Source organism: Adiantum capillus-veneris, chromosome 4, assembly GCF_014529385.1.
Source record: "Adiantum capillus-veneris isolate H3 chromosome 4, ASM1452938v2, whole genome shotgun sequence".
In the NCBI taxonomy this organism is placed as follows: domain Eukaryota; kingdom Viridiplantae; phylum Streptophyta; class Polypodiopsida; order Polypodiales; family Pteridaceae; genus Adiantum; species Adiantum capillus-veneris.
Genome location: NC_140934.1, coordinates 6,472,235 through 6,495,067, shown reverse-complemented (window position 1 = coordinate 6,495,067; position 22,833 = coordinate 6,472,235). Strand labels below are relative to the sequence as shown.

The 22,833-nt window shown below is 40.5% G+C and overlaps 1 protein-coding gene across 1 annotated transcript; it reads left to right on the top strand.

The window, feature by feature from the left end:
- The first annotated feature begins 2,120 nt into the window (after nt 1-2,120).
- LOC147458655 (uncharacterized) lies at nt 2,121-22,063 on the top strand. The gene is made up of 2 exons (XM_086510047.1): nt 2,121-2,325; nt 21,432-22,063. The coding sequence occupies exons 1-2, from the start codon at nt 2,121-2,123 to the stop codon at nt 22,061-22,063; spliced, it is 837 nt and encodes a 278-aa protein (XP_086366173.1).
- The last annotated feature ends 770 nt before the right edge of the window (nt 22,064-22,833 follow it).

Genomic DNA, 22,833 nt, shown 5'->3' with positions numbered 1-22,833 from the left:
TTTCCCATCTTCGAAAGTCAGATTTGGTATGCTAGAAATACCCTACATCAAAAAATCGTGATTTTTGCAAGTTGTTAGATTGAACCCAAACTTTAGGGCATCAAGCCAATCAGCTTTGAAGGAACTTGTATAAAAGAAGTGATTTTCAGGTTTTCCCGATGAAAATCTCATTTAACTCAAGAAACTTCCAAATCACTTCAAGGTAGCAGTAATGGAAGGGTGAAATGGGTTGAGAACTCACCAAGAGATTCAAGAAAATTTTTACAAGTAATGGAGAATGGTGCATTGCACCACACAAAGCCAAGGGATCATGTGTCAAAGTCAGAGGATTTTTTTGGAGGACATAGTGGCCCCGTGGTCCACCTGGCAATGAGTTCCATGATAATTCATCAGTGCTTGGTTGTGAAAAAGTTAATTTTTGTGTAAGGCAAAGAAAAAATTGCATTTTTTTCTCACTTCCTTGACCCACGTGGTGTTGGGAGTTTCACACTTGGCTCCATGTCCAACTAGGGGTAATATCCATTCTTAAAGGATATCAACTAAATTTGGAGGAATTTAGATGCCTTGTGACACAAATTTTCTACGCACAAGCCCTAACCCTAAGCCCAACTAGTGGAAGTAACTCCAAATACAGTGCAATGTCATCAGCAGTCAGCTAGCTTATAAACACTAAGTATAAGGTAGGGCATGCATTTCACCTGGTTCAAAAGCCAAATTCAAGAAGTGGGAAAAGTCATTTTTTTCTTGGCAAAGTCAAGCTGCAACCAAAAGTGGAATTTGAAGTTGTACAGATCAAATCCTAGCTAATCATGATCCATTCCAAGGCTATCACACCTAGTGGGATAGTGTAGAGCCCTCCATGCAAACTAAAGACTGGGCCAAGTGACTCAAATTGACCTAGCCCATGGCAAGATGATCAAAATCAGCATACAAGTGAAGGGATAATCCCTAAGAAACGTAAGAAGCAAACCCACCAAGTATAATGGCACACTGAGGTCTAATGTGGAAAAAGAGGAAAAATACGCAAATTTTTCCAATATTGTCAGCAAGTGCAGAGGTAAAGAAATTAGGTACAGGATTAAAGAAGCACATGGAATATCCTATGAAGCCAAAATGAAAAAATCACATCTACATCAACCATGGAGCCAAATACTCGAGGCAAATGATTGAAACCTTGACTGCAACTAAAACTCTTATCCAAATCACACCACATCAACTTTGGGGCCAATAGAAGTAGTGAACACCAAGCCCATCTAGTCACCGCTTATAAAAACTCACCCGGGCATAGGTCTGAGAAAAAAACGCAATTTTTTCTTTGTCTTGCATGAAAGTTGAATTTTTTAAATGATTGAGATTCTATATCATTTATACATGAGTTTTGAACAAATGAGGCATTAATCAACTAGTCAGCTACATGACTAATGAAAAGGCATCACTTCAATCTCAGAATAATCTTTGAAATACAACATGTATCCACAAGAGACATGAAACCAGAAGCTAACGGCAACAAGAAGAGATTGAGTCGCAACAAGAATCTCGATCAGATTCCACCATTTACTTTTCTCAAAGACTCTCTCAAGGAGGCATCCACTTACATAGAAAAGGAAAGGCTCGAACTTGAAGGAGCAATGATTTATGAAGCAGCATACAAGGACATGGAAAATATCCCCATGATCCCTCGAGAGGCCTACAACTTGGCAAGCAAGTGGGCCATTGAAGAAGCCTTGGAAAAACTGACTTGGTCAACTATTTTCAAATGGCCCCATGTAGAGTTGACATCTAGAGAGCCCGCGAGCTCTACACCAACATCATGGAGGAGGGGATAGCAAAAGTCTCCACCTTCTCGATAATGAAAAAGTCCAATTTAAGATCACATATGAGCAGATTTCAAAAGCCCTAAAAGTATCAAAAAAAGGAGAAAATATGAAGGGAAAGAAGGAGATGGGGATAGAAGTGTTCACAAAAAAGGGAATTGAGCCACCTTTGCAGATATGACATGTCGATAAGTAGAGCTACCCACCCAAATTTTCATGCCATTCTTCCATATTGATGAAAAATGACCAGGAAGGTATACTACAGTAGCAACCACTTACACTTGGGCTTACCAACAAAACGCGTCGATGACCATCGACAACTCCCAGTACTTGCTCAAGTTGCTGACAAAGAAAAAGAAACATTCCAAGCTCACCTACCTATCGGCCCTAGAAGTTTTGACCAGAATCACATATCAAGCCATTGGAGCAGCTCCAGACCTCCCAGAATCTCTTACACAGAATGAATGGATTCAGCTTCAGGAGGAAGAGAACGAGGAGGAAATAACAAAATGTGGGTCAACTTAGACAATTGTCAAAACCCGCTCAAAAATGAAAGCATGCAATTCATACTCCTCTTAAGAAGAGCAAGAAGACAGGAAACAAAAGAAAACCATGCCGATGCCAAAACAAGGAAAAGAGGAGAAAGCTCCAAACCAATCCAAGAGGAAAGGCTAATAGAGGACGGTGAAAGCATGTATTGGTGGTACCTATTTCACTTTTTGGTGGTTGGATTAACAGAAAGTAGGACATGGTAAATTTTTTGTAAATCTTATCAAAACCTTGCAGACATTGCAATTTTGGATTCTCCTTGTCAAAAGCTTTCCAATGATATACAACATGGCTAGTATATTCATATGGGACACATGAAATTGGGATCCTTAAGTTGCTATCAAAGTAGTGTCCAAGGCACCACATTTTGGACCACCAATACATGCTTTGGCCCAGGAGTTTAAAAAGGAATGAGTAGATGAAGGTGCCTTTGTGGAAAAGTGGGTGCCACACAAGGTTCGCACCAAAAACCCATCGGCAACCCCTATCACTACAAAGCAGTTAGAAGAAATGTGGGCACAAATGGAGTGAGAAAATCTAGCTGATGAAGAAGCTCAAAGGGCTGCAGAGGATGCAAAGAGAATATAGGAGAGGCTAGAGTTGGACATCTCCACCAAAAAGTTCCCACTTTGACTTTGAAAAAAAATCTCAGGGAGATTTTGGGTTTGAAACTACACACCTCAAGAATCTCAACAAAACCTCACAAGGGCAAGGCACACATGCAAATCCAAATATCAAAATAGTTGCCCCAAGCCACAAGATCCACCTACGGTAACAAAAGGAATACGGCAACCACTGTACCAACACCTAGTGTATCAATACGACAATGAAGCATGGTCAACCCCTACTATCAGTCCTTGCAACAGGAGGCTACAGATTTGTACAATGTGGTTGTACAAGAACACAAGAAAGATCAAAATGTTGTTGCAACACTACAAAGTGAGCTAACCAAAGTCTATGATGAGCTTCATACGCTTTAGAACAAACAAGAGGAACTTGTAACAGATGTTGAGATAGCTCGACAAGAGGCACAAGAATTGCAAAATCATTTGCTCCCACAAAAACAAAATTTAGTTGAAATCATGAAGAAATAGTAGTCTCCAAAAGAGTTTTTTTGTCCACCGGGAAGGGATTAGTGATCTACAGTCAGTGTTTACATACATTTACAACCAAGTAGATACACTAGAAAGCCAGCTAGCCATGGCAGAGATAGAGCTAGTTAGTGCCGAGGAAGAGCTCATGGCTCAACACCGCATTGTAGAAAAAATTCAAGGCCAATTCTTGATTGACAAGGCTGACAGAGAGAAGTATAGCACCCTCAGATGCAAGCTCAAGAATCTCAGAGCTATACCGAGCAGTTAAAGTGCAATAGAGAATGCATTAAGATGCCATCACCGCAACCCTAGCTAGAGAGGAAGTACTTCAAGCAAAAAATGATGCCCTTAGAAAGGAGAATGAAGATCTGAAATCACAAGTGGATGCATTAATGGAAAAGCTAGATTGTAAGTAGCAAAACTTTCTTGACACATATGAGCACGACCTGATGATCAAGGACAGCAGGATGACACACAGAAAGAGCAAGATGCTAGACAAGGACCACTACCAATTCACAAACAAGGGCCATCATCTTAAGCCACTCGCCCCATAACTAATGAGTAGTCCCTTTCTTGACTACTACTATTGTGAAATCAAAATCTAGTAATATAATAAACCATCAAACTATGTGGCCAATATTGCAATATAATAAACCATCAAACTATTTGGCCAGTATTGCATGGTTTGTTCATTATGTACAATAGTGTCTGATGATCCACAAAAAATACAAATTTTTTTTACAAAAAGGTAATGTCTAAACTTTTTGACGGCATAGATCATTCCCAATCCTTCTCTTTTCATGGTCGTGTAGTTTTGTTACACACTATTGACTTGTCTATTGGAGTAACTGATTGGAAAATCCATATTGTCCTCTCCAGGTTGTGCTAGATGTATCTAATTGCATATGCCGATGCATCTACGTAGACATGGAAGATTTAATCCAATTAGGAGCTTTCAAAATAGGAGTAGAAATTATTCTCTACTTCAACTGTTGAAACGCTTTGTCGCATTCTTCCATCCACTCAAAGTTTGCGATGAGAACATAGAGAGGTTTCGCAATGATTGCATATATATAGATAAACCTTTGGACTGCATACATGTAGATAAACCTTTGGTTGTAGCCACAATGGCCCATAAAGGCTTGTATCTCCCTAACTTTGGTGGGTCTTGGTAAAAAAAAACAATAACTTGTATCTTCTCAAGATCTGTGGAAATGCCACTTTTAGACACAATGTGTCCTAAAATCTTCCCTTCTCTTACCATGACGACACGTTTTTCAGGGTTCAAGCAGATACGATAGGCTTTGCACCTGTCAAAGATCTTCTTCAAGTGCTCAACATGTTCATTTCTCAATTGAGAATGCACACACAAGACATCCATGTAGATTTCTAAGAATTGTCTTAGATATTCCTTGAATGTGTGACTCATCAAACTTTGGAATGTGGCAGGTGCATTGGCTAAAATAAATGGCATCACCCTATAAGCAAATAAGCCCCACTTTATTGCAAAGGCCATTTTGTGTTGATCCTTCAATTTTATTGTGAGCTGATTATAGCTCAAAATCCATCAAGAAAGCCCATGACTCTTTCAATCATATGGTTTGTGATGGGTAAGGGATAGTTGTCTCTTATCATGGCAGCATTTATGTGCTTGAGATTCACACACAATTATAATTTATAGTTTGTTTTTTAAACTACCATGATTGGCGACACCCATTCTGTGTGCTCAATCTCATAGATAAACTCTACTTCCTTAAGCTTGTCTATCTCTGCTTTGATTTTCTTTGCAATTGTTTCATTGTAAGTATAGGGACGTTGTTTGTGTGGCTTAACATCACTCTTAAGGGGTATCGTATGTTGACATATACTCGGGTCTACTCCCTTAACACTAGGTTGGTAATCGGACACTTTTATGTCCTGGGACACTTTTATGTCTTGTTAAGTGATCATTTTCCTTGAATTATGTCAAGAGTTTCAAAATGGATTTTGAGGTGCTATCTATCTAGAAAGTTGTTGCATGAGCTGAAAAAAACTCGCCATTTTTTTGGAATATCAATTCCATCTTTAACCTTGTTCTTGCACAACATTTCACAACCTAAACTGTGTGAAAAAACGGGTCCAGTTTTTGACTTTTTTCAACTTTTTGCAACTATACCACTCTAGAATTCAACTTTTTGCAACTATACCACTCTAGAATTCATGTTTGTGAGGTCTATAATGCTAGAGAACTATCTTTAGTAGTCCTCAATATGTACTAATGCTTCTAGGGAGAAATAAATGTTAAAGTTGTAAGTTATGACCAAATTACAAAAATTGTCAAATCCTGTTTTTTAGCCAATTTTAGCTCTTCTATGATTTTTTTGGTGGCTTTCATGATATCAAAATGCAATTTTGATTTTCTATGTCGCATATTGTAACATAAAGCTAATATTCCTTGAGTTTTGGGGCACCTAATACCCTATTTTGCATAGTAGACAACGATGGTTGATTTTTTCAATTATAGAAGAAAACAAAACATTCTAGTATATCAAGTGTAGCTTTTTCAATATTGTTAGTTTCTTGTGACAACTACATGCATTTTATAGGTAGTAACCATATCTAGTCATAAGGATCAAATTTGTCTAGATATTGAATAGTTTCTATGGGATTCTACAACTCATAATGTTGCACCCAATTTTTTCATGTTTACTGTATTTAGCACTTCATCTTTGTCCCCAAGATTCTCCTTGGTAAGAGATGTAATATTCTTTTTACATGATCCATGGCTCCTTATGAACCTAAAGGACAATAGGGAACTAAGAAAACATGCATATATTATTTGTATTGAGCGTGGCTATAGAAACTTTGATGATAGGTTTGCAAAATGGTAAAAATTCAACTTTTTTGTACCTATTTCTTTTGGCAAAACAAAAAATAGTGAGTGAGAAGCAATCATATGTTCTGATCACCAACCCATTGAAGTTAACTAGGGAATTTATCTCAAGTCCTACAAAAATCCCTAATCTTATTTTTATGCAACAAAACGTAAGAAATGATTGTTTTGATTTCCTTTGTAGCAATGGATGCCCCAACCCCGATGTCTAATATTGCTATCATCTTAAAACCCTTGTACTCTAGTGGTAAGGTGGTGTTTCTTTCTTGTCCTTTGCAATAGTCACCTCATGATTGCTAGTTTTTTGAGCTCAAGCCAGCTGCTCATGGTAATGGTTTACAATTCCAATGAGACTAAAAAGCAATCACCACTTCAAACGCATCTATGCAAAAGGCATACCGAGCTCATTGCAAATCCTTCACGATTTTTCACATACATGGTAGATTTGTTATGGAGAAAAACAATAGGGCAAGGAGAGTGAATAGACTTAATCAAATAGGTGAAACCTTTAAAGAAGATATTCACAAGAAAATATGCATGGATGCTTGTGCGGTGGAATATACAAAAAAACCTAGAGCAAAATGCAATATCATGTGCTAACTTCTTACTGATTTCTTAAAAGAGAAGAATCAACATTTGGAACCACTTGGGACCATTCAAATGGCCATCATCATCTTATAAATAATACATAGAGGCATATGCAAAGAGTGATAACAATGATAACAGTCGCATCTATGCATCCAAGCTTACGGAAAGAGTGATAGCAACAATAAGAGTTGCACTTGCATCCAAAATTATGGCCGCAATTATTATTGATGGTAGAAAATAACATTATGGAGGCAAATGCAAAGATCACTAACAATGATAAGAGTCACATAAATGCATCCAAGCTTATGAATGTTATATTATTGATGGTAGAAAATGACAAGCATGCAAAGGGCCATGGTACCAAGAATATTCACACATATATATCCAAGCTTATTACCACAATCATTGTTGATAGTACATAGCAATATCAATTTTCATGGACAGCACCATGTAAGCCAAATCTTCACCCATATTATTTTATTTTTATTCTGCTTTGGCTAGCTAACTAACAAAAAACATTTGTTGCCAACCAATAAGGGAAGTAGTACAGAGTTATATCAAAGAAGCCCTAGAGAACACTTCTCTTAAAAATTATAATGGTAGTGTATGGGTGGTATCCAGCTAAAAGCAAGGTTTGGTGATACAAAAAAAGGACCATCTTTTTCCACCTTATTGGTACCAATGAAAAAGTGGAGACCGGTAAAATTTTTGGAGTTTTGTCAAAACTTGTCGAAATTTGTATTTTTATGTTCTTTTTTCAAAGATGTATCCAATAATATACAATATGGTAAGTGAGTTCTTTTGGGACTTTGATAAATTGCACTAAAAAGATTTGTCAACTTGGTACTATCAAGGACGCCCAATTTTGTACCACTAAACCTTGCTTTCAACCTATCATACATAAAGTAATATCAATGTAAACAGTATTCAAAGTCTGTATAGCTTATCGATCTGGTTGACATTTTAACATTTGGATCAGTGGATGGAGAAACTTCTTTGTGCAATAAATATGCTTGAAAGAGGTGGAATTCCTTCCATCGATGGTCCAATGCTGTTAAAAGCAATAAGCACAATAAAAAATTTAGAACAAGAAATTATAAATTGACAAGTATTTATCTATAAAAGCAATGCAAAAACACTTACAAAACCATTCTCAAATGTCACCCAACCATTGCTACAAAGTAATGTGAAGTCCCCACCTCTATTTACGTTCTAGTGGCCTCTCTCTAGTGGCTCCACTGGTTGGGGTTTGATATGCTATTCCTTTTTGCTTTTTTTTTAAATCTCCTTTGTTGAGCCAAGGCGGCTTGTCTCCTCCCTTCTTGAACACTCCTTGGACGCCTAATCATTTCTTTTTGTAATACTTGCGCATCCTCAAATTCTTATATTTGATGGTGAAACGGTACTTCACATTGGACACAAGGAAGTATGATAAAGGATGTCAATGACACAATCCTTCAATCTCCTTCCATTTCTTCATGATGTGATCACAGTAGACTTTGTACAAAGCTAGTGTATAGCTAAAACGACTTTTTTTCTATCTCACCCAAGTATATATGACACTACAAGAGGCTATTCATATTAGCAACGCTCACACACCGACGCTCAAAAAAAAAAATTCCCGGCGTCGCTATGAGCGTCGCAAATTTACAAGTAAATTTGCGACGCTTATAACGACGCTCATAGCGACGCCGGTTGGGCTAAAAAAAATAACAGAGAGTGCCCAAAAACTCAGATCTCAGATCTGAGTTTTTCGGCGCCCTCAAGCAAGGAGCAGGTAACGCTCTCCCTCTCTCTCTCTCTCTCTTTCTTCTCCACACACACACACACACACACACACACACACACACACACGAGGAGAGGAAGGAGAGCCAGGTATGCTCCTTCCCTCTCCTCACTCTCATGTTCCCTTCCCCTCTTTCTCTCTCCCTCTCTCTCTCTCTCCCCTCTTTCTCTCTCCCTCTCTCTCTCTCTCTCTCTCACACACACACACACATAGTGTTTTTGAGAGAGAGAGAGAGAGAGAGAGAGAGAGAGAGAAAGAGTACAAACATAAACGAAAACGCACACACACATACATAAACAAAGAATGCACACACACATTGAGAGAGGAAAAGAGAGAGAAAGAGCATGCATAAACAAAAAACGCACACATTGAGAGAGGAAAAGAGAGAGAGAACATGCATAAACAAAAAACGCACACATTGAGAGAGGAAAAGAGAGAGAAAACATGCATAAACAAAAAAATGCACACACGTTGAGAGAGAAAGAGAGAGAAACTAATTTAACGTCGTAGGAAACTAATTAAAATTAAAAGACCTAAAGATCTAGCCGACGAGGAGTTGAACTCAAGACCTATTATTCAAGAGGGAAATGGCATAACCAATCTATCATACTTGGCATGGGTGATAGAAAGGTTATACCATTTATCTCTTTTTATTGGCACACACATCCACACACGCACACACACACACAAGAAGAAGAGAGTTATAACGTCGTAGGAAACTATCATAAAAGACGTTAAAGATTAGGTTAGATGTAGACTTGCGTTAAATTAGATTTAGGTTTATTTAAATTAAATTAGATTAGATTTAGGTTTATTTTTAGTTAGATTTACATTTATTTACGCTAGATTTAGATTTACGTTATATTAGATTAGATTTAGGTCTCCATAGACTGCGATGCCTGCATGAAGCGGGTGAAGAAAGCCCTCAATGGAATATAGGGTATTGCTGCCTTCACTCATGGTGGGCTCCGTCGATCCAAAAGTACTGGTGAAATGTCTTTAGAAGATAGGGAAGAAGGTGGATCTTCAGGGCGGCAAGAGTCACTACATCCTCGACAATGACCATCTAGACAACCTCTAGTCATTCAACAGCAACTTCAAAGTTAGTAACAAGAGCAAGAACGGTCCAAAGGGCCAATTTTTGTCGTCAGATGTGGATGGAAATGAGGCCGCGTCACCGTCGGAAGTTAACTCTCACATCTTTAGTGATGAGAATGCCAACTCTTGCCGAGTTATGTGAAAAATTATGTGTTAAATCAGTTTTAAGGTTCTTATAATCCCTGCTAGTTTAGTTCTTTGTTTTTAATATAACATAATTTACGTTAGATTTAGATTTATGTTATATTAGATTAGACTTACGTTTATTTAGGTTTACCCACACACACACACACACACACGCACAAGAAGAAGAGAGTTTTAACGTCGTAGGAAACTATCCCAAAAGACGTTAAAGATTAGGTTAGATGTAGACTTACGTTAAATTAGATTTAGGTTTATTTTTAGTTAGATTTAAGTTTATTTAGATTTACGCTTATTTACGTTAGATCGAGTCCACGCAAGAATTACTTACGGTTTAGGGTTTAGAGTTAGACGAACAGTGAAAAGATCTACTGTGAAAAGATATTAAGATGCTGTGAAGTGCTACAGCTAGAGAAGAGGCAAAGGGATTTTGTCCACTACATGCAGTATCATGTAGACGTGGGTCTGTAGATTTCTTGTACCCACAAATATAGGTATTGACCAATAAAGACGAGATTATAACCCGGTGGTTCTGATCTCCGTGCACCTCTAGACCGAGGTGTGCGGGGATTGGACATGACTAGAGAATGTGAGGTAGAGAGAGAGAGAGAGAGAGAGAGAGAGAGAGAGAGATAAGACGAAGAATGCCAATAGAATATTAAATTTGTTGTCCAGGTTATAAGATTTTTATCCTCATTATGAGTAGTGACGAGGATGTGGGACCGTCCAACCGAAACACCTATCTCTCAACGAGGGTCTTATGTCCTTGTAATCAATGCAAGCATGCTGTGCGACGGACAAGACGTGTTTTTTTACAGCACGTTCGCAAATTTGGCGAGTTCGATCCATCTATTATAGATCGAGTTGTTGACAATTATAACTCGTCGGACTCTGACGCTGGCCAACAAGCAGCAATCTTGCAACCCAATAGATGTGTTCGCAGGCGCTTTGGTCAAGCAGCATATGTGAGGCCACAAGATGTAGCCTCTGATAGCTCGGGGGATGATCATGCAGAGCACATTCCCAACGAGGCAATGTTTGAGCCCGAGATTGATGAAATGATCAAGACGATCATGGATTCAGAAAGGCTTATCTATGATGATATGAAAAGTGAAGCCGATACGCCATTGTATAATGGAGCACGTATGTCTAGATTGAAAGCACTCCTGGTTCTTCTCAACATGCAGGCAAAGTTTGGATGGAGTGACACTAGCGTCACAGCGCTTTTCAGGTGATCTATTACAATTAGTTTACTTTAATAAAACTCTAAATGTATAATGATCTGATAGATTTTTACACGACTGTATCGTATTTTTATGTTGTGTAGATTGCTTAAAGAGCACATACTACCAGCTGACAATGTGATGCCAGATTCCCGAGATGAAGCAAGAAAGATTTTGCGAAACTTGGGGATGGATTACAATTCTATCCACGCTTGTCCTAATGACTGCATTCTTTTCAGAGGGGAATACATAGACATGGAGAAGTGTCCGAAATGTGATTCCAAAAGATATCGAGTAGATCTCCACGGGACAAAAATTCCACAGAAGGTTTTGCGACATTTTCCTCTGCTTCCTCGCATCAAGCATTTCTTCGAATGTAAGTCCATGGCCGCCCTAGCATCATGGCATGAGGAGAATAAATCTTCGGATGGTGTGCTACGAATTCCTGCAGATTGCGCAGCCTGGAAACATATAGATGGAACATGGTCGGATTTTGCCAGGGAAGCTCGAAATTTGCGCTTAGGCATGGCTATGGATGGCGTAAATCCATTTGGTCAAAGATCAACATCTTACAGTGTATGGCCTGTTGTCATCGTCAACTACAACATTCCCCCATGGTTGACTACGAAGAAGGGGCACCTATGGCTAAGCTTGATTGTGCCAGGGCGATATAAAGTGGAGAATATGGATGTGTATCTTCGTCCACTATTGGAAGAGATACAAAAATTGTGGATTGGCATAGAGGTGGTGGATATGAGCCGACACACAAGACGATGGAATGCTTTGATCAGAGGCATTCTAATGTGGACCATGCATGACTATCCCGGGCTAACAGAATGCTCAGGTGATCTATTGACACTCCTCACTCAGACACTGTAAATCTTGTTTTTTCCCATAGTTGATCTATTATCATGTGTATACATGCAGGGCTTCAAACAAGCGGATACAGAGCATGTGTCACATGTGGACCTAGACTGAATGCACGTAGGGCGCCCTCACTGAAGAAGCAAATCTACAAAGGTCATCAAGCGTATCTTCCAGAGAATCATGTGTTACGCGACGGCTTTTTGGGAAGAGAGCCACCAAGGATGTCTGCACAAGCATGGTTAGAGCAGAAGGAGATGTGCGATGACGGATTGCCTCCAGGGATGAAGAGACTATCTCTATGGTACGAGTTACCATACTGGCCCCGACTCATGATCAATCACTTGCTCGATCCAATGCACATATTCAAGAATGTGGGTAATCTACTATGGGACCATCTGACCGGCAAGAAAGATACTTTGGGAGCCAGAGTTGACGTTAGAAATGTGGATCTTATGGAGCAATATTGGCCGCAAACAGCGTCTGATGGATCGATAAAACTCCCTAAAGCACCATGGATTTTCACAGGAGCCCAAGAACGCAAAGTAAAAGAGACCATTCGATCTTTGCGGACCCCCACTGGCGTAATGCACTCGCTCCGAACGTGTTTTACTAAAGAAGGAAAGCTTACCGGTTTGAAGTCACACGATTGGCATAAAATGTGTCAGGTACGTTCATAGTTGACTTTAATATCATTACATAAAATGTGGACTTTAATATCATTGCTGCACATACTTTACAGTTTATTTTACCGATTGCCATTGAGGGATGTTGGTCTCTCGACATCCATAACACAATCTACAAACTAGCAAAGCTGGTGCAATGGATCTCACAAAAGGAGATCAACGTAGACTCCATACCATTCGCCAAACTAAATGCTGCGGAGCTTGTGTGCATGTTTGAGAAACATTTTCCTACTACCATGCTAACCATTCAGGTGCATCTTCTTGTTCACATAGTTGATGAGGTGGAAATAGCTGGCACAGTTCATTCCAGATGGATGTTCTTCTTAGAACGTTTCATGAAAACGCTTAAGGGATATGTGCGTCAAAAGGCACGTTCGGAGGGTAGCATGGCAGAAGGTTGGTTGGTATCAGAGTCCCTAGTGTACATTGGAGAGTGGCTAGACGGATTTGATAAAGCCCGTGACATGCTATGGCGAACCATAGATGATGAGCGCATATCTGGGATTGTCGTGTGCTAGACGGATTTGATAAAGCCCGGGACATGCTATGGCGAACCATAGATGATGAGCGCATATCTGGGATTTTCGTGTGCAATCTCGGTGTTGAGAAGAAGATGACGGAAGATCTAGAGGCTAAAATCAACCGATTTTGCATGCTTCACAATCTAGTGATGCAAAAGTGGATTTCACAATATGAGGATGCAAAGCAAGAGCGACAAAGGGCACGAATCGAGTGGAGACGGGGAAGACGACCACCGATGCACTATCCGACGGTTCTAGAGAGCCTACCAACCTTCATGAGCTTAAGATGGTTGCACAACCAATTGAAAAGCGCACAACAATGCGGTGACGAAGTGACTGAGGAAGAGTGGGAGTACTCTCGGGGTTGCGCGACCAAGGTAAGTTTGCAATGTACGACTAGCTAGTGACTTTATTTCTAAACGTTTGAACGGCCACTCATAATCTTTGTTCGTTGTAGTATAAGTCATACACAGCAGCATGGTGTAAAGGTGGACATTTTAGGGTGGAACGGATCGACAAAAAGCGTTTTACTCAAGATTGTGGAATCATGGCAAAATTTGAACAGTCTAGTCGACGACGTTCCTCTGATGCAGATCCTGTGGTGGCGGAACTCACTTACTTCGGCACGCTACAAGAGATTTTGAGGATCGATTATAGAGGATTTTTTGTCGACTTGTTCGACGTGCAATGGTTCAAGATAATCATGGAGGGTCGCAACGCTACTGTGCGTAGAGGAGAGTCTGGTTTTCTTGAGGTGGATTCTACTAAGAAATGGACTGACCTAAGAGACACTTTCGTACTACCCGAGCATTGTGAACAAGTAAGTATGTAAATAGTTAACATCCCCCTTTTACAAGTTATGTGCTTGAAAGCTCTCATGTAAGTTATGTGGCTTTGGCAGGTAATATTTCATCCTACAAAGTCTACATCAAACTGGTGGTACGTCATAAAGGTAGCCCCTCGTAGTGCAAGGACGTATGAAGGCTACCATGTGCCAATCACAACGGCATCAATGGAGGAGATCAGAGAAGATGCTCAATCAAAAGCCGCTGCGGTGGTGCCAGACGAGCATCAAGATGCTACTACTCTATATGGGGTGCATGTAGAGGAGCTACAAAATGAAACAGAGGATATGTGTTTAAACGGAGAGCTCTATATAGATATAGAAAGTTTTGCTGAGTTATGCGAGGATGAGAGAGAGATCTCTTAAAGCCACAAATATTGTATTTGAACAATTTTGCTCCGTGTTGTAAAAGCTCTGGCTCTCTAAGTACCTTCCATGGTGTATAACGCTCTTTTCTACTCGTGCTCACAACTTTTGATTGAAAATTCTGAGTTTTCGACTTGCTTCTTCTATCACTCAATTCATTGCGTCATTGTATTTATATGCATCATTACATCATTGTATTTAATGCTCTTTGCGTCATTGTCTACTCTATTCATTCAATATTAAGTTCAAATATTCGTGTGTTTAATGCAGGTATAGATGATGAGGAGTTTCTTTCTTCTTTGTCACCGCAGCAGAGACAGTGGTACGTGGAGCGTCATCGCTCTGGCGCATCATCGCGCGTTCCTACTCCATCCGCATCTCCCTCTCTTTCGGAGCATTCGGCGCGCTCCGAAGCTTTGGTATCGACGAGACGATCTTCACACTCGTCTAGACACCAGCGCTCTAGTGGTGGCGGTGGCGGTGGTGGTTGTTGTGGGGATTCCGCCGCCGATGCCTCCACACCACCTCGTGTTCGACGAGGCTCTTTACCCTCCCCTTCTTTGCCCGCCCCCACACCAGCCACAGCATCGCCATCTACGCCAGGTTTTGCGCGGCTGACTGTTCCTAGCAGCTACACACCTCTACCTACTCCGCCAGGAGCCACCCCACTCGACACTCCTCGCTTCGGGGCCCAGACGTCGGTGGAGACACCTGACGTCCGTACCCCCATCGACACACCGCTAGAGACCCCTGCCGGGACACCCAGGTTCACGCGTCACCGGCCAGAGGGCTTGCCTTACTCCGTCGACTTCAGCGGCAGCATCATCATGGATGATGACTGCAAGAAGGTGATCTCGCGCATGCGTGGTCTTTGCTCTCAGCTGTTTAGACACTACATACTAAACAAATGGAGTGAAGTACCAAGGGATTTAAAAGCCAGAGTCATCAGCATACTTCATGATGAGTTTCCCGTTCTAATACGAGATCAGCACTTCAATGAAGACCTGATGAAGATTCGAATGCGCGAATACTGCAAACACAGGCGTTCCGAAGTGCAAAAATCAATCAAGCATGGGTGGAACAGGCCAGATTGGCTGGCCAAAGAAGATTGGAAGAATGCGAAGAAAGCAGCGCGCGAGAATCCCGACAAGTGGAAGCAACAAAAGGATGCAGCCAGAGCGCGAGTAGAGGCAGGGAGCTCGCACCACTTGGGGAGCGGTGGATGGGCATCATTTGAGGCCGATTTTGTAAGTGTTTTCGCATTGCTCTTTATGTTCTATAGTTTAGGGTTTATGAGTTTTTTAATTCTAACATAATGAAATCTTTGTATGTTTTGACAGTGGTCGATGACAGGACGTGATCCCACACCGTACGAGCGCGAGTACGCAGGCAGGAAGGGCTTAAACACCCTGATGGACATTCTCAGTTCTCGCGGCGGCATGGTTAGTATTAGGGTTTACTCTTTTCTATTTTTTGTATTGTTTTATAAATGTCGTTATATGTTTATACTTACTGAAAGCTGTCTTATTGTCTTTTTTTGCAGAATCCGACAGATACGCCGCTTGGACGCGATGAGACGTCTGACTAGACGACGTCAGTTTAGCCGTAGCTAGATAGCATTAGTTTAGGGTTTCTCATAGCTTATGTATCATGAGACGGATTTTATACGTCTTTTTGAACCATGTATATTATTACATTTGTCACCGCAGTTCATTTTGCCAATCAATTCTTTATGCCTATGATGTTGTACAATTGTCATTATTACATTTGCCAATCAATTCATTTTGCCTATGATGTGTACAATTGTCAATTTTACGCTTGTCAATTTTGCAAACAATGCGTCTTGTGGGTGACTATTTTGGGTCTATTATCTACCCTTGCACTTTTTTAAAAAAGTGAATCAAGTACAATATGGTTGATGGGTGGCAGGGCATTCAATGCCCTGTCACCAAAAAAAAATTCTCTCGGGCGTCGCTATAACCGTCGCTATTTATGGCTCTGGAGCGTCGCTAAAGACTTCTGTGTAAACGTCGCTATAACCGTCGCTATGATCGTCGCTATGAGCGTCTCTATATAGCGACGCTTATAGCGTCGCATATAGCGACGCTCTCGTAGCGACGCTATTAGTGACGGTTTTAGCGACGCCAGGGGTTATAAAAAACCAGTGTATTTTTGTCGCTAACAGCGTCACAAGAGCACACAACCTCTTGTAGTGTGACCAATGGATAGGTCTATGTTGTAAGCAAGATCATGTTGTTAATCACAATGAAAGCAAGGGGTAACCACAGGGGTTTCAACACTCATATCTTCTAGTTTGAAGCTAGGGGTATCATATGCTCCAAAGCAAAGAGTTTGAACTGATGTATCCTGCAATGTGAAGTGAAGAGTGTCCAATTGAAGCAAGGAGTGTATGAATAATGGAGTATGTGACGATGTGGTGTGAGAGTGGCAAGAAGATGGCAATAAAGGCACTTGACGGCTCCGAGGCGGAGTGGAACCATCGATTCCACCACCTTCATAGCATCTGCATCCACCGCAGCTATAGGGCCATAGCCGAGAGAACTCACGTAGACGTTGGGTATAAATTTATGGTTTAGATTTCTCCAAGGATGTGGAGCGTCAAGGGGATAGGTAGTCTGACAAGCTTGTGCCGTGAAATGGGGATGGATGATAGAACTCATACCATTTCCTTCGGTTGATCCCACCTCAAGAAACTCTCTTCTATGTATTGTAGAAGCACCGCCATCCATGTTCACCTTAAACCATTGTGCATCAAATATCTAGACTTTGAATGCTATGTAATCCATCCTCTCTAAATTCCTATAGCGTTCCAAAATACAAGATTTCTGCCAGCATCAGATTCAATCGTTGTCGAGTAGACTGCTCAAATATTTCCATAACCCCATAATCAAATGTGCATCTCTTTGTGTCAACCCGCTCTATGTTGAAGTGCAGACCTTTACACCGACATGCTATGTGCTTGTATTACAACATCACCCAGAAGTGATTTTTAACCATTAAAATCATATCAAACAAGCATAAGATTCAAAGATTAGAGATTTAATTGAGGGCTACAACCTTGCAAAAACTCCCACTCCTCAATGGTCAATTGTTCACCTTATTGCCGGGTCTGTTCCATACTATCCCACATCCATCTTATTCCCATTAAAAACAACAGGCTCTCAAGATCGTCATTTTCTCCTTTTAAAGACATGTCATGCAAATTGTCGCTCTTGCTTTGCATCCTCGAGTCGTGCAAGCCACTTCTACATTGTTGGATTTTTAAAGCATGTAGAATCGGTTGTCTTCCCTCGAGGTACATGGTCATTCTCTTTTTAACGTCTAGGCTTACCATCATAACTTTAGCCAAGCGTGCATCATCAACTATCAACTATCTACTACAAAATATCATTTGCACTATCAACACCAGAGAGCTACTATCTAATGTAAACTAGTGACTCTAAAATATGTCTACCCTCAATCATGTTGTAAGATAGAGGCGACACAGACTGTGACCCCTGGCCCTCTAGCTCTTAGCTATATATAGACCCCTATACTGCAAGTGTGTCCGGAACTTTGCCAGGGCCGTGCCCTCCTAGTCCTACCCTTGGAATCAATGTAAGACAGAGTTGAGACAGACCTACAATAACCACCCAATCGTCCTATATATAAACCCATGGCCCTCTGTCTCTTATCTATATATAGACCCCTATACTGCAAGTGTGACTAGCACTTTTCCAAGGCTGTTCTCTCCTACCCTTGGCATGACACATGCTTCCCTCTAAACACGCCCTTTGGCATACATATCCCTTAAATTAAGGAGTATCTTACTACTATTGTACACACATTCTGATGAATTGTAATTGCATAAGACATGTCTTATGCTTCTTTCTAGAGCATCATGTATCCCCCTTTCTACGGTGTTCTTATAGTTGATTTAATCCCTTGTGTATGTGTATGTGTGCGCGCGCGTGTGGATTTTAAATCTCTCTATGAATAGATGTAGATAAAGTCATTTTTGAAAAAATTTCCATAGTTCCTTTTTATATTGACAAAAAATTCAAAACTTTATCAAGAAAGTGTTCCTAAACACATGTGGTAGTGATGTGTGTGAACACATTTAGGATCGTCGGGGCATTTTTTCCCTCGCTAGGAGGTTTTTCCCCATGCATTGTATATATACCCATCATTCTAGGGATGTCTATCTTTCCATTACACACTAAGTAATACACTCTCTATTGTGTGCCTTGAGCTTCTTTCATCTTCTCCAGGTTGTGTGTGTTTTCCTGCAACCCTAATTTCAAGAATTGGTATTAGAGCAGGTTGCGTCCTCCCAGGCTTAGTCGCCAGCAGCTCCAGCACAGGCCTACTCACTTTCTCCGATAACTGTGAGCTTTGGCGTGCGTTCACAAGTCGACAAAATGTTTGGACTCATTTCGACCTCTGTTTCCACTACAATCATTATTGCACAGGCTATTTCGGCATTTTGTGCAACATTTTTGTCAGTGCTGTTTTTTGCATAATAGGTCCCTTACAGTTTTCTATGGTTTGTGCTATATAGCATGTGTTGTTCCCGCTTCATTTCTCCTCTTTTCGAGTAGTTTTCACATCAGGTACAGGCATTCGCCATGGCTGATAGCAACATAGATGTGTTCCAAATGTTTGTTATTGAGGATAGATTGGATGAGGACAATTACCCTATGTGGGCTTACATGATGCAACATGTCCTTGTGTCAAAGGGCGTTTGGAACATTGTGCAGGGCATTGATGTACGTCCTGATTCTAAGCATACAGGCGATGTTGAGGATGTTGCAAGTCTTGTTGTTGTTAGAGTTGTTTTGCCTACTGCAAAACAAGCTCATTGGGATATAAAGGATGTGCATGCTCATGCATTGATTGCGTTGTCTATGAAGCGCACCATTAATCCTCACATTTGATCAGCTAAATCTTCAAAACAGCTTGGGACTTTCTTGTTGGTCTTTATGCAAGTCGTAATGAGACGAAAGTTTCATTGCTGCGAAAAGAGCTGTAGTCGAAGATAGTGCATGAGGAAGATGATATGGATACTTTCCTTGCTAGCGTCAAGGATATCAATGAGCAGCTTATTTTTGCAGGTGAAGTCATTTCAGACAGTTCCCTTGTGCAGACTGTTCTTGATGCCTTGCCAGATTCTTACCAAACTTTTGCTAGGACTCGGAGACTTATGACCCAAGAAAATCATGAGGTTGCCAAGTTTGATGCATTGTACACATTGTTGTTGCAAGAGTCACTTTCCAAAAAAACAGGACTAAATAGCGTGCAATTGAACAAGCTTTTATTGCTTCTAAAAAAAAGGTGATTACAATAATGCATCCACTTCTCATGGTTCTTCTACGAGTGGAAAATCACATGTTCTTAATGCTTCTGCTGGCAACAATTCTTCTGGAAATTCTGGTGATAAGGGGAAAAAGAAGATGTGTTTTCATTATTGTAAAGCTAATGATCACTTGATCAAGCAGTGTCCTAAGTTAAAGGACAAAGAGACTAAGAAAAAAGAGGCTAGGTCCACTACTAATGTTGGTTGCACTACAAATGCAGCTATCGTTGAGTCTTCTGTGAAAGGAGACCGTGATGCTGATGTTGATGCAGAATGGGCTTATAGTGTAGAGTGTACCTATAATCCTGTTTTCCAAAATGTATGCATGTCAGTTGTTGCAGATTCACATGTGTGGTATGTTGACAGTGGTTTCTACAAAGCACATTACCTCACATCGTGATTTGTTCACCTCTCTTGAGTCTATCCCTCATGGAAATTCGGTTACTTGTGTCAACAATGCCTCTTATCCGATTCAGGGAGTTGGAAAGATTGTGCTTACTATTGCAAATGGCAGTTTCTTCACACTTGTTAATGCACTTTATGTACCTGGGATCAAGAAGAATATTTTGTTTGTATCTTCACTTGCAAGACTTGGACTTGTAGTCAAATTTGTGGATGACAGATGTACAATACATGATCTCAATTTCAGTGAGATGAAATTGTTGCATCTAGCATATTATGAAGTGGGCTGTATAAGCTCACTTTGTATGACAAGTGTGGACAAAATTTTGCAAATGCAGTTGTGGATTCTAAGGCTATTTCAGATGCAAAACTTTGGCATGCACGTTTTGAACATATGAATTTTGCCAGTTTGCTGCGTTTGCCTAAATTTGATATGGTTGCTTCTTTACCGCCACTTGAAGCACCTGTCAAGCATGCTTGTGAAGGTTGTATTTTGGGTAAGATGCAATGTTCAATGTTTCCAAAGAATGGTTCACTGAGGGCCACATGCATGTTGCGACTTGTGCATAGTGATGTTTGTGGGCCCATGCAAACTCCCTCCTTGGGCAATTACCTTTACTTTGTGACTTTCATTGATGATTACTCCAGGCATGCATGGGTATTTCCTCTTAAAGCGAAGTCCGAAGTGTTTATGTGCTTCAAACAATTTCTGGCTATGGCTGAAAATGTCTCGAAATGTATTATGGGCACCCTCCGTTCCGATCGAGGAGGGGAGTATATGTCTCATGAATTTAATGTATTTTCGAGTAGTCGTGGGATAAAACACTATACAGTGCCTTATACGCCTCAGCAAAATGATGGTGTTGAGGAAAAACAAGTCACTTATGAAAATGGCACGATTTATGGTCAAAAGTCAAGCTTTATCGCATTCGTTTTGGCTTGAGGCCATCATGTGTGCCACTTATGTACTTAACAGGTGTCCTACAAAAGCTTTGCAGTCTCTTAATCCATATGAAGCATGGCATGATAGAAAGCCTTCTATTGAGCACATGCGTGTGTTTGGTTGTTTGGCATATGCTTTGGTGCCACAAACACAACACAAAATATTGGATGATAAAGCTGTCAAATGTATTCTTGTTGGTTATAGTGGTGAAAGAAAAGGTTACATGTTGTATCATCCGCAAGAAAAGCGTATCTTGGTCTCACAGGATGTTGTATTTGTGGAAGATTATGTTCAGCCCTTGCTATCATGTACTAGAGACAGTAATGTCAACTCACAGGACATTTATGACACTTTGTTGCCTCTTTTCAGTGATGGAAGTTCGAATGTAAATTCCAATGAGGCAAATGTACAACCTATAGCGGTTTCTGAAAATGATACAGATCAACCCATTACTGATATAGATGTACATTATGTACTTAATGAGGAACGGGCTGAAAATGAGCACGCTAGAGGTATGCCAAAATGGCTGGTGCATAGATTGCGTGACAATAAATTGAATGCACCTTTGTCTAGTCATACTCGTTCAAGTTCTCGCCATGCATCTTATGCATCAAATTGTTATGCTTTGGCTGTGTCTAGCTTACATGACGTTAAGGAACCTCTGTCTTTTGATGAAGCACAAAATTCAAATTGGATGGCTGCCATGCAATCAGAATATGATGCACTTATAGAAAATGACACATGGACTTTATGTGGTTTGCCTCCTGGCAAAAAGGCCATTGGTACAAAGTGGGTTTACAAGTTGAAACGCAAGCTAGATGGTAAGATTGATCGCCATAAGGCTCGACTTGTTGCAAAGGGTTATGCACAGCAAAAAGGCATAGCTTATGAAGAGATGCTCCCACTTGTCATATGACTATTGTGCGTTTTCTATGTGCATTGGCAGTTCATTTTGGTTGGGATGTACATCAATCAGACATTGTTATTGCTTTTTTGAATGGTTGCATATTTGAGAAAGTTAATGTTCGTGATTTTGTCGAGAAATCACAAGAGGATAAAGTGTACAGGTGTAAGAAAGCTTTGTATGGGTTGAAGCAATCTCCTCATGCTTGGTATGAGAAGGCTGACACTCATTTGGTCAAACAAGGCTCTCGTAACAGTCCAACAGAAAGCACATTGTATGTAAAGCGTGAGGGTGATGTATTTCTCATTGTGGTTCTTTATGTGGATGATTTGCTGATCACTGGACCAAATGAGAGACATTGCTGAATTTAAGGCTGATTTGAATGCCCCTTTCAAGATGAAAGATTTGGGGTTGTTGCATCATTACTTGGGTATACATTTTAAGCAGTGTGATGGTGGTATTGCTTGTGTCATAAAAGTTACATAGAGACATTTCTATGTAAGTTTGGAATTGAGGATTTCAAACCTATTGCCACTCCCATGGAAACAGGTTTGAAATTGAGTATTCATGATGCTGGTGATCTTGCAGATGTCACTCTTTACCAAACTGTTGCTGGATGGCTCATTTATGTATGCAACACAAGGCCGGATAATCCGTTTGCAGTCTCACATGTCAGCAGATTTATGCATAGCCCAGGGTCTAAGCATTTGCAGGCTGTCAAGAGGATTTTCCGCTACTTGAGTGTCACTTTATATCTTGGTTTTTTTTGTCTCAAGGGAGGG

Bases quoted from the DNA above. Each gene is read 5' to 3' on its own strand.
- LOC147458655 (XM_086510047.1), top strand. From the start codon at position 2,121: ATGACCATCGACAACTCCCAGTACTTGCTCAAGTTGCTGACAAAGAAA. The intron at 2,326-21,431 runs GTGGGTCAACTT...TATTTGTGGAAG, and splicing joins CGAGGAGGAAATAACAAAAT to ATTATGTTCAGCCCTTGCTA.